This window comes from Hyla sarda, chromosome 2 (genome assembly GCF_029499605.1).
Source record: "Hyla sarda isolate aHylSar1 chromosome 2, aHylSar1.hap1, whole genome shotgun sequence".
In the NCBI taxonomy this organism is placed as follows: Eukaryota; Metazoa; Chordata; class Amphibia; order Anura; family Hylidae; genus Hyla; species Hyla sarda.
The window spans coordinates 26,779,559-26,792,886 of NC_079190.1; the positions used below are offsets into that span (position 1 = coordinate 26,779,559).

Consider the following 13,328-nt stretch of genomic DNA (forward strand, 5'->3'; position numbering starts at 1 on the left):
GTATTGAAATATATACACAAACAGGCTGACCTTTCCTTTTGTCTACAGATCAGTTCCAGCTTTACTGTATGGACTAAGACAGTATGAGCAAGGTCATGTCATTATATTTATTTTTTCTGCTGTCCGAGCATGCTAGGAGTTGTAGTTTTACAACAACTAGAGCTCCACAGTTTAGAGACCACTGGTTTATACAATGAGCCCATGGACTGGCAAGGGGGCACTCACAATTACTCGTTTGACGATGGGGCATGTACCTAAGCCCTCTCCCAGTTGAGAGTTAAGTGGTGGTAACAGACCCCTTGCGGTCTATGCCCTATGTAGCACATCAGGTGCAGGGACTAATGGCACCAATTGTTGGAGAAGAGGGGTTGGTTTATATCTGGACAGCTGGGGTTTTGAGCATGACAAAGGTCCTGCTTAATACCTGCACAATAGTAAGTTTTAGGAAAAAAACTGCATAATCGCACTTGGTCACATAAGGTTCTTGGTCCATCATTTTATGTTTCTATTTTAATTTCACTTTCAGATATTCAATACTTCCTTATCGGAGCCTCCACCAGAAGGATACGAGAACTTCACAGATATCGTCCCTCCATATAATGCTTTTTCTGCTAAGGGAGAACCTGAGGTAAGTGGACCTGATCTGGAGAAACGTGTCAAACGTATCCAAAAGATACAGGATAAGTGTCTAAACACCAGGGGTCCGACCACTACTACCCTCAACACAGTCAACCCCCCCCCCCCCACACGCACGCACGCACGCACGCGCGCGCGCAAGCTCATGCACGGTGCCCCCGGCTCTCCTCACGCACGGATTGAGGAGAAACAGAGATGAGGTCCCTTTAAATGGGCACTCTCATTAAAACTAATTTTTGCTATTGCACTCCTTATGGTAAATGAAAAATATTTCTAATATACTTTGTTTAAAAAAAAAATGAAGTTTTCTATGTTTTATTTGTGCTTAAAAAAAGCTCAAGAGCACATTTCCCCCAACTCATACACAGACTTAGGACCGAGGTCCAAACACAGGAAGTGCAGCCTGGAGTGCTGAGGGGGGTGTGTCCAATCAACAGCATATGGCAGTTGTGTGAGAGGAGCTATGATTGGATGAGGCTGAACACCCCCCCCCCCCCTCAGCACTCCAGGCGGCACTTCCTGTGTTTGGACTTTGGACCGCAAACTCGGATGCCATAATAGAAGGCCTGTTTTGATCTTTGCTATGTGGGTACCTATTTAGTATGTATGCCACTGGGCGACAAGTTGCAACCTGTTCATATGGAAAGTCAACATGAAGCCCAAATGCGTCATTGACTTTAATGGGCGGCATGTAGTCTAATTGTAACCGTTTGATCTATCTACACTGCCTGGACGGGACTACGAGCGTGGTCACAATTAGACAAGTCAGTGGATCCATCAGGCTCTTCTCTGGATTTCCATTTTGACAGGTTGAGTCCGGCTAGAGTCCACAAACGCAGTGTGAATGTAGCCTTAGAAGTCCTAAGCCTGTCACCTGATGTATTTCTAGCTCCATGGACCTCAATTGTTAAAGGGGTACTCCACTGGAAAAGTTTTTTTTAATTTTATTTATTTTTTAATCCACTGGTGTCAGAAAGTTAAACAGATTTGTAAAAAAAAAAAATTCTATAAAAAAACTTTAACCCTTCCAGTACCTATCGGCTGCTGTATGATCCACAGGAAGTTCTTTTCTTTTAGTTTCCTTTGTCTGACCACAGTGCTCTCTGCTGACATCTCTGTCCATGTCGGGAACTGTCTGGAGTAGGAGCAAATCCCCATAGCAAACCTCTCCTGCTCTGGACAGTTCCTGACATGGACAGAGGTGTCAGCAGAGAGCACTGTGGTCAGACAGAAAGGAAATTCAAAAATAAAATAACTTCCTGTGGAGCATATAACAGCTGATAAGTACTGGAAGGATTAGAAATTTAAATAGGAGTAATTTACAAATCCGTTTAACTTTCTGGCACCAGTTGATTTAGAAAATAAATGTTTTCCAGTGGAGTACCCCTTTTAATGGCCTCCTTTTGGGTCTCTTCAATTGGCCGCCATTGATGAGTTTTTATTTATTTATTTATTTTTGTTTCTAAACTTTTTTTTCTTGCAGGGAAATCTGGTCTATGTGAATTACGCCCGGACGGAGGATTTTTTTTATCTGGAGCGAAATATGAGCATCAATTGTACTGGAAAAATCGTTATTGCCAGATACGGGAAAATCTTCAGAGGAAATAAGGTAAGAACAAGATGACTTTTTATTTTATTTATTTTTTTGGCGCTTTTTTTGTTGTTGTCACTATTGAATGAGTATTCTTTCACATTCACAAATTTATATTGTTTCCTGTATACACCAGTGTTTTTTTTTTTTTTTTTTAACCAAGGTGCCTCCAGCTGTTGCAGAACTACAACTCCCAGCATGCCTGGACAGCCAAAGGCTGTCCAGGCATGCTGGGAGTTGTAGTTTTGCAACAGCTGGAGGCACACTGGTTAAAAAAGTTAATGAAGAAAATATGGATCCCATGTAGTCTCAGTTGTGTCACGTAAGTGGGCTTTATGTTCTGTTATGGGGGGCATTATGGTAAGGTTCACATACTTTCCTCTCTGTAAGCAGTGGTAGATGGTCCATGGACAATGTAAATAAATGTCTCCCACTTGTAGGGTCTATTTCATCTGCTGAGGGATAACAAAGGATTTTGCACAGTTGCACATTCCCTTTCGACATTTGCTATCCTGAGCTGTGCTATACGGAAAGCATGTGTGTGTATATATGTATGTATGTGTGTGTGTGTGTGTGTATATAATATATATACATTTTTTTTTTAAAATAATATATACACACATATGCACATATATATATATGTGTATATATATATGTGTATATATATATATGTATGTATGTATGTAGTTAGGAGTAGCCGTATTAGTCCAGTGATGCAAAATGCATAATGATGTGTAGTTGCAGTATCTTGTAATAACCTTTTTTATTGGACTAACCGCATTTTGTAGAGAAGCTTTCGGGATTCCTCCCTTTATCAAGTCATAAGCATTTCTGAGCTCACAAGGAGAAAACACAGGTTCTATCTCACAAAATATGCAGGGGTTAAAACATCATATGTGGAGAATGGACATTAAGTTGGGCCATAAATTGTATAGCTATAGGACGATAGATACAGATAAGGATGGGGGGGGCGCTGGAGAGCAGAGGTGAGAATGGTGGTTACGCTGGACAGAGGAGAAAGGACAATTTTACTACAGGACCATAGACTGAAGATAAGACTTAGACAGGGGAGGGGGAGCAGGGGTGTAATGGTGTTAGAGCAGGGAGAGGGGAGACAGTTTAGCAAAGGTTATAGGAAATTTTGATAATGGGATAAGAAGCTTAAATCCACATTAAGTCCTCTGTTCTTGGAGTCATAAAGAACTGTCATTTTGGCTTCAAATGTCTTTCTTTCCTGGGTGTTCTTGAAGTTTCCTTTCAGGATCTTGATTTTGAGGTCCTGTAGGGAGTGACCTGTTTGTAGTCCTATAGCTATACAATTTATGGCCCAACTTAATGTCCATTCTCCACATATGATGTTTTAACCCCTGCATATTTTTGTGAGATAGAACGTGTGTTCTCTCCTTGTGAGCTCAGAAATGCTTATGACTTGATAAAGGGAGGAATCCCGAAAGCTTCTCTACAAAATCTTGTTAGTCCAATAAAACCGGTATTACAAGATACTGCAACTACCGATTACTTTGCATTTATATATATATGTAGTGTGTGTGTGTGTGTGTTTGTGTGTGTGTGTGTATATAGCCCATCTTTGGGCAGGTGATGGACAGTGCCTGGTTTTCCCCATAAATGATGCTGCCCCCACCATGATCACTGTAGGGATGGTATTGGGCAGGTGATGGGCAATGCCTGGTTTCCTCCAGACATGATGCTGCCCCCACCATGATCACTGTAGGGATGGTACTGGGCAGGTGATGGGCAGTGCCTGGTTTCCTCCAGACATGATGCTGCCCCCACCATGATCACTGTAGGGATGGTATTGGGCAGGTGATGGGCAGTGCCTGGTTTCCTCCAGACATAATGCTGCCCCCCCCCCCCCATGATCACTGTAGGGATGGTATTGGGCAGGTGATGGGCAGTGCCTGGTTTCCTCCAGACATGATGCTGCCCCCACCATGATCACTGTAGGGATGGTACTGGACAGGTGATGGACAGTGCCTGGTTTCCTCCAGACATGATGCTGCCCCCACCATGATCACTGTAGGGATGGTATTGGGCAGGTGATGGGCAGTGCCTGGTTTCCTCCAGACATGATGCTGCCCCCACCATGATCACTGTAGGGATGGTATTGGGCAGGTGATGGGCAGGGCCTGGTTTCCTCCAGACATGATGCTGTTCCCACCATGATCACTGTAGGGATGGTATTGGGCAGGTGATGGGCAGTGCCTGGTTTCCTCCAGACATGATGCTGCCCCCACCATGATCACTGTAGGGATGGTATTGGGCAGGTGATGGGCAGTGCCTGGTTTCCTCCAGACATGATGCTGCCCCCACCATGATCACTGTAGGGATGGTATTGGGCAGGTAATGGGCAGTGCCTGGTTTTCCTCCAGACATGATGCTGCCCCCACCATGATCACTGTAGGTATGGTATTGGGCAGGTGATGGGCAGTGCCTGGTTTCCTCCAGACATGATGCTGCCCCCACCATGATCACTGTAGGGATGGTATTGGGCAGGTGATGGGCAGTGCCTGGTTTCCTCCAGACATGATGCTGCCCCCACCATGATCACTGTAGGGATGGTATTGGGCAGGTGATGGGCAGGGCCTGGTTTCCTCCAGACATGATGCTGCCCCCACCATGATCACTGTAGGGATGGTATTGGGCAGGTGATGGGCAGTGCCTGGTTTCCTCCAGACATGATGCTGTTCCCACCATGATCACTGTAGGGATGGTACTGGGCAGGTGATGGGCAGTGCCAGGTTTCCTCCAGACATAACCATGTTATAAAATGTAGTAACCATTTAATGGCTGTAGCCCAACTAATATCCATGTAAATTTTAATTCTCCAAACCTGGAGTGAGTTTTCTTCTTCTGAACACCCCTCCCCATCCCCAGTTATGTCAGGAATTTGTAAAGTAGCTGAGGAGGCTTATTTGTTGTGCCAGCTCCCACTATGCACCGTTACACGTATCAGCGATTTTATTTCCATGTGGTGGGTTCTACGTTATGTAAACCAGGTGAAGAATCTCAGCACTTGACATGTTGTTGTTGTTTTCTACATGTCTTCGACCTTTTGGTTCCACCTTTCTGGTTTCTCCAGGAATGTTGTATCGGTCGCTCCCCCCAGAGGAGAAGCCGTGCTGGTCCATTGGTCGTGTGTTAATGAATGTCCTGTGTGTATCAATTAATAAGCAATGTAGTATACTAAAAGTATGTAAACCCCCTAGGAGATGGCGATCCCATTCCTCAAGCTTCTTCAGTCACCTCTTCATGGTTCTACAACAGTGGTCTCCAAACAGTGGACCTCCAGCTGTTGCAAAACTACAACTCCCAGCGTGCCCGGACAGCCAACGGCTGTCCGGGCACGCTGGGAGTTGTAGTTTTGCAACAGCTGGAGGCACACTGTTTCAAGACCACTAGTTTAACAATAACAGGACCTCCTGTTTTTCTCCTGATATCTCTCCATAGAGATTGGCTGGATGCTGAATTTAGCAAACCTGTGCCCTAACTAGTCCTGCTCTGAGAACTGGAAAGAATTGCATTTAGCTCACAGAGCATTGTCGAGACTGGACATATCTGCAGATTCTGTACAAATCTTTCTGACAATTTGTCACACTACATCTGCGGTGTTCCGATACCGCATCCTATCCGGTACCTTTTGTATATAAGTCCCCATAGCCAGAGTCCCTAGGATGTCAGGGTTCTTCTTAACTAGCCCGCCCCTAGTCACCTCTCATCTAGGTATTAGTTATCTAATAATTCTTCAGGATTTGTATATAAATGGTTAATTACCCATGCATAGCGTAATAGGACCTGCGGGTCACGTGACCGGGTGAACTCTATGGTTTTATGCTTGAGGACCTTTGGAGGTTCATGTGACGTTTATCTCCCATCATTCCTTGTAACAGTGAGTGACAGTTGATTGGACCAGTAAAAACAGCCCCGCCCCTGCCCATATAAGGGAGCGGCGGCCATTGCTCACTCTCTTTCCTCGGGGGCTGTTGTTAGAGAAGGATCTGCGCTGCTGTCATCAGTGAGTTTAGGCCTGAGCCTTGCGGCGACGGCTGATATCTGCTAAACTGTGAGTGTGTCAATCCCTAAACACTCCGCAAGATCACCGGACCTTATCTATCCCCTAAATTCGGACAGATCTTCGCAATATTCCCTAATTCAGAGACTTGAATGAGAAATCAAGGTCCGCAACAACGGTCAGTCATTGCACTAGATAGAGACTGTATTCCTGAGACTGTTACTGTTCATTGGATGTAGCGCAAGCATTTAAGTAAAGTTATCCAAGTTCAAGTTCAACTACCGTGTCATTTTATGCATGCACCTATCGTTACTGGGAAGGGCGGCGATAGGCCGGAGAATTACCTCAGCATACTAGCCCTCAGCCTGGCGTCACGAACTATAGGGTTAACCTTAACCCCTCATATACTGAAACACCCCAACTACCATACAGTCCCCAAGGGCTACCGCATATCAATCTGGATACAATTGTATCACTTCTCAGCTGAGAGCAGGACTAGCTATGTACAATGTATCAGTCTGGAGTCCAGGCTGTTTAGCTCACAGAGCATTGTCTAGACTGGATACAATTGTATCACTTCTCAGCTGAGAGCAGGACTAGCTATGTACAATGTATCAGTCTGGAGTCCAGGATGTTTAGCTCACAGAGCATTGTCTAAACTGGATACAATTGTATCACTTCTCAGCTGAGAGCAGGGCTAGCTATTAGTGTTGAGCACGAGTATTCGTAATGCAAGTTTGTATCGCGAATATCGGCACTTCGGGATTTCGCAAATATTTAGAATATAGTGCTATATATTTGTAATGACGAATATTCGCTTTTTTTTTCCACATGCAAATTTTTATGCACATTTTTCATGCGAATTTTCGCATGGGGAAAAAAGTAAATGAACATAGCGAATTTAGCGAACATAGGACGAATAGTCGTCAATATATTCGCGAAATATCGCGAATTCGAATATGGCCCCTGCTGCTCATCACTACTAGCTATGTACAATGTGTCAGTCTGGACTCCAGACTGTTTAGCTCACAGAGCATTGTCTAGACTGGATACAATTGTATCACTTCTCAGCTGAGAGCAGGACTAGCTATTTACAATGTATCAGTCTGGAGTAAAGGATGTTTAGCTCACAGAGCATTGTCTAGACTGGATACAATTGTATCTTCTCAGCTGAGAGCAGGACTAGCTATGTACAATGTGTCAGTCTGGACTCCAGACTGTTTAGCTCACAGAGCATTGTCTACACTGGATACAATTGTATCCCTTCTCAGCTGAGAACAGGACTAGCTATGTACAACGTATCAGTCTGGAGTCCAGGCTGTTTAGCACACAGAGCATTGTCTACACTGGATACAATTGTCTTCACTCTTGAAGTGGAGGTTCCTCCGACTACTGTTGATCCTGGGAGTTTCTCAATTACTTTATTCACTGGAATTGTGAAAAATCGGATTTTATTTCCATAGGTAAAAAATGCCATACTAGCAGGAGCCAAAGGAATCATCCTATATTCCGATCCGGCGGATTATTGCGCTCCGGGAGTCAAGCCTTATCCTGATGGTTGGAACCTGCCCGGTGATGCCGCCCAACGTGGTAATGTCCTGAATCTCAATGGGGCCGGAGATCCTCTAACACCCGGTTATCCTGCGAAAGGTGAGTGACAAAGAATCATAAAGGGGTACTCCAGTGGGAAACAATTATTATTATTTTTTTTTTATTATCTGGTGCCAGAAAATTAAACCGATTTTTAAATTACTTCGTTAAAATTCTTAATCCTTCCAGTGCTTATCAGCTGCTGTATACTACATAGGAAGTTGTATTTCTTTCTGAATTTGTTTTCTGTCTGACCACAGTGCTCTCTGCTGACACCTCTGTCTGTAACAGGGACAGTGAGGTTTTCTATAGGGATTTGCTTCTACTCTGAACAGTTCCTGACATGGACAGAGGTGTCAGCAGAGAGCACTGTGGTCAGACAGAAAAGAATTCCAGAAAGAAATACAACTTCCTTTTGTAGTATACAGCAGCTAAGTACCGGAAGGATTAAGATTTTTAAATAGAAGTAAATTACAAATCTGTTTAACGTTCTGGCACCAGTTGATTTAAAATAAAATGTTTTCCACTGGAGTACCCCTTTTAAGTTATGAGGTTCCAAGTTGATCTATACATCTATTCCACTTTCTGCGACCATTACTTCACTTCATTAGATGTTCATTGGCTGCTTCTTCTGGAGAACCTGGCACATCCTATACTAACAGAGAACCCATTGATTTCAATGGGCACTGTGTAATGCATAATGTCACCTATGGGGGTGCTATGGGAGGGGATCGCCACGCTCCCTCCCATAGACTTGCATTGAGGGGGCGTGGCCTGACCTGACATCACGAGGGGACGTAGCAAATTCCCCTCAGCGCGTGCACAGCGTTCGGAACTAAATGTTCCAAACGCAGGCGAAACACTGGCCAATGGAGTACCCCTTTAACTCCTCACGGATCATCTCTGAAAGCTGCTATGTCTGACTACCTCTTAATTTCACCATAATGTTGCTTTATAGCTTATGATGACTAAGAGTGCAAAGCTTGAAACGCGTCAAGAACTATTTGTGTGCTGTCACTTCTTGTAATTTTTACTGACCACTAAGACCATCTGTTTTGCATTCGATCCGTACTGGATTATACTTTTTTTGGAACCCATTTTAAATATTTTTGGGTCAACCTATACAATACCTCTAGAGGCAATATAGCTTATATGGTGATGTGAATGTTTCCCAAACCTGATTATTTTGGGGACCCAGGAGGGACTACAGCTTAGGTCTCCAAACTGTGGACCTCCAGCTGTTGCAAAACTACAACCCCCAGCATGCCAGGCCATGCTGGGAGTTGTAGTTTTGCAACAGCTGGAGGTCCACAGTTCGGAGACCATTGGCAAGAGTGATGGATATACTATGCGGGAGAGGGGCAGTTATTGTAAGTGGCCTTTATTTCCTTACCGCCTTCATTTGCATAGTGTCAATGCAAAAATCGGAGTGGCTCTTTATGCATAGTCAGTGATTTTAAATTTTTTTTTAATCATTTTCCTCCCCGCAGATTTTATGTATAGATATAAGGCAGATGAAGGAGTGGGACTTCCCAGCATTCCTGTCCACCCCATAGGATATCATGATGCCAAACAAATACTAGGGTAGGTATGGAAACCAAATGACCACCTTCTACAGCTGAATAAAAGCACCCACCTAAAAAAAAAAAAAAAAAAAAAAAAAAAAAAATTTATGGGCACTCTCATTAAAACAGGTTTTTGCTATTGCACTCCTTATGGTAAATAAAAATTATTTCTAATGTACTTTATTTAATAAAAATGAAGTTCTTTTTATTTTTTATTTGTGTTTAAAAAATCTGCCACTAGGTGTCTCCCTTCTTGTCCAGAGCACATTTCCCCCCATCTCTTGCACTGACTTTGGACTCCTGCTGGCCTGGCAGAAGTCCAAAATCAGGAAATGCAGTCTGGAGTGCTGAGGGGGGGTGGGGGGGGGGTGCAGCCTTAGCCAATCATAGCTCATCTCACACTGAACTGCTCTGGGCTGTGTGTAGCAGAGTGAGGGAGGAAGTTCTCCCCTGTATGGCTTCAGATGATGTCACGCCTGCTGGGGAACGTCCCTTCCCTGTCTGTGAATCTGACTGAGCAGAAAATACAGAGCGATATCGAGGTAGAAAACGAAAAAATAATAAAAATAAAGGCAGGGGGTGATTTATCATGATGGGGGCAGTGAACCGGGAGGATTATAACATTTAACAAGATCACGAGAGGTTCTCTTTGAGTAAAAAATCTTATCAAGGCCATGTTCACACTGCGGAATTTTTCGAGCGGAATATGGTGGGAAAAATTTCGCTTGGAAATTCCGTTGTGTCCCATTCATTGTTTTTTTTTATTTAATAATTTTTTTTTTTATGGGATTCTGCTGCACCACGCACATGGCGGAATTTCCGTCGTGGAAACATCTGCCACGGAAATCCAGATTCCGGGCTCTGCCATGCAGTCCGCTGGAAAATGCATTGCTGTCCATGTAGTGGTCCTAGCGGTTTGTGGAATGTCTTCCGAAATGATCTGTCTGGACAAAAATCAGCCGTGTGAACATAGCCTTATAGAGCGGGATGGGAGTTGGCATGTGGCTACAGAAATGTTTTTTATTTATTTTTTAAATCAACTGGTGCCAGAAAGTTAAACAGAACTGTAAATTACTTTTATTAAAAAAATCTTAATCCTTCCAGTACTTATCAGCTGCTGTATGCTCCAGGGGAATTTAAGTTCTTTCCAGTCTGACCACAGTGCTCTATGCTGACACCTCTGTCTATGTCAGGATAGGTTTGCTATGGGGGGATTTTGCTCCTGCTCTATACAGTTCCTGACATAGACAGAGGTGTCAGCAGAGAGCACTGTGGTCAGACTGGAAAGATTTTCCTCCGGAGTACCCCTATAAAGGCCGGAACCTCCGCGTTTCTGAGCGGATCCGGCAAAAGATCTGCTCAGACATGCATTGCGGTTTATGGGGACTGCTTCCCATGGCTGTGTCCTGGTTGACGGTCACCATTTCCCATGAACGTTGGCCATTCTCTGTTACGTCTTCCCTTACCCAGAGCACCAGGTTGGTCGTCTTCTCCGCACAGTCCATAATATACATTTTCATGTTCTTCTAGGCTGATGGGAGGTCCAGCATCACCGGCTTCATGGAAAGGGAATCTCAATGTCTCCTATAACATCGGACCTGGATTTTTAGGCAACGCCTCCAACCGGTAAACCTAAAGCTCTTACCCTCTAATCCCTCTTTGTACATTGTATCGTATGTAGACCTCCCAAATTACAAGGACATCCAATGAAAATGTATTTTCTGATATGTCACAGACCAGGGTTTCCCAGCCAGTGGGCCTCCAGGTGTTGCAAAACTACCATGCCCAGCATGCCCGGACAGCCTTTGGCTGTCCGGGCATGCTGGGCGTGGTAGTTTTGAAACAGCTGGAGGCACCCTGATTGGGAAACACTACCATAGAAACATTTTGAGACAATCATCCGTGTTTCTGGTACTGCAACTCTGCCTCATCCACATGACTTGGCTGAGCTGCAATACCATGCCACACGGCCACATGGCCAAGATCGAAACTGTCTTCATGGTACTCTAGTGAGTACCATGGTACTTCCTCTATATGGGAGGGGTTATTACCAAGAAAGTGGAAATAGAGTTGGATGAATTCCCAGCTAGAGTGTACACAGAAACAGGAAGTCTGTTACATGATGCACAACCAGACAGGAAACTGGCCTAATGAAGACAACAGCGTAGACAGTTTCATGCTTTCCTTCTGCTTATAATGCAAACTGTCGAATGCAAACTGTTGCCTTCATTAGCCCAACTTTCTTTTTAGTGTACCCCCTGGTAACAGACCTCCAGTTCCTGTGTACACTCTAGCCGGGAATTAAGCCAACTCTATCTCTCTCCCACTCCAACTTCTTCACTATAACCACTACCACATAGTGGGAGGGAGATGAAGTTGGCTGAATTCCTGGCTAGTGTGTACACAGAAATAGAAAGTCTATTACAAAATGTACAACCAGACAGAACACAATAGAGCTACTGAAAACAATAGAGCAGACAGTTTGCATAAAACATGACCACAGAAAGGTAATACAATTACTTAATTCATCAATGCAAGTTAATTTAGAAGACCAGGGAGCCTCCAGCTGTTGCAAAACTACAACTCCCAGCCCACGGCTGTCTGGGCATGCTGGGAGTTGTAGTTTTGCATCAAGCTGGCAGCACCCTTATTGGAAATCACTGTATTAGACATTTGAAAATGGGTTTCATCACTGCCAGGAGACTTCCATGAACCTGGGCCCTAAAGTAGGTATTTTTTGGGATGCATTCATGCATTTCGAGGAGTTCCTGGGCTTTCTTTGTGAAACAATGCCACGCATGCCCAATTGGTTGTGACTAGATTTGCATGTGGACTCCATTAAAGGGGTACTCCGCTGCTTAGCGTTTGGAACAAACTGTTCCGAGCGCTGGAGCCGGGAGCTCATGAAGTCATAGCCCCGCCCCCTAATGATGTCACGCCCCCTCCCATAGACTAGCATTGAGGGGGTGTGGTATGATGTCATGAGGGGGCGGGGCTATGAAGTCATGAGCTCCCGACTCCAGCGTTCGGAACAGTTTGTTCCAAATGCTGAGCAGCGGAGTACCCCTTTAAGGTAAAAGGGCTGAGGTGCAGTACGATACACGACCTATGGGCAGGTTTTATTTATATGGGAATATGCAAATCAGCTCATTACATCACCTTTTCAGGTGATGTTCCCATGGGTGCTCTTTACTTTTGGAAAGAGAGTTCTGGCTTGGCATTAATCATGATTAGCTTTTTATAATCCGTAACTGGAGCTAAGCTGATACCAGGAAACATCGCCTGAAAAGGTGATGTAATGAGCTGATTTGCATATTCCCCTACCCAGAATGCCTGCGGAGTGCTTAGTGGCCCTTGAAAGCTCCGTCACACCAGGAGTGGTGAACTCTCCCTAAGTTAGATACTCATCCCGTTTATATATATATATATAAACATGTGTATGTATGTATGTATGTATGTGTGTGTGTGTGTGTGTGTGTGTATATTATATATATATATATATATATATATATATATATATATATATATGTGTATGTATGTATATATGTGTATATATATATATATATATATATATATATATATATTTATATTAATTTTATTTTTTATTAACCTTATACCATAGGATTCTGTGAGTCTCCAGAGCTGTGTAGCCTCTTAGCTACTCGGGAGGACCTCACTGTATTGTCTCCATTGTATCTGCTGGCCTGTGACATTCAGTTTGTAGGAAACGTTCCTCAGCGGTCACATTATACAGAATAATCGCCCTGTACAGCAGTGTAGTTCCACCGCCATCCTGACCTTACAAGCAGGACGCGTGTGTCTAAATGGTTCCTCGCCTTCAGCCAGACAGATAACAGCGGCCGACTTCATATTAAATAGAAAATAACCTTTTGTGGAAATGTCACGTAGTCTCCGC

General features: G+C 44.0%; 1 protein-coding gene across 2 annotated transcripts in view; it reads left to right on the forward strand.

The window, feature by feature from the left end:
* Positions 1 to 13,328, forward strand: part of LOC130358321 (N-acetylated-alpha-linked acidic dipeptidase 2-like) — a 75,496-nt gene that overhangs the window by 25,401 nt on the left and 36,767 nt on the right. For both annotated transcript variants that reach the window (XM_056561424.1, XM_056561425.1), the window contains exons 5-9: positions 527 to 628; positions 2,120 to 2,245; positions 7,721 to 7,907; positions 9,338 to 9,431; positions 10,943 to 11,038. In XM_056561424.1, coding sequence (XP_056417399.1) covers positions 527 to 628; positions 2,120 to 2,245; positions 7,721 to 7,907; positions 9,338 to 9,431; positions 10,943 to 11,038 — 605 coding nt within the window. The remainder of the gene's footprint in view (positions 1 to 526; positions 629 to 2,119; positions 2,246 to 7,720; positions 7,908 to 9,337; positions 9,432 to 10,942; positions 11,039 to 13,328) is intronic.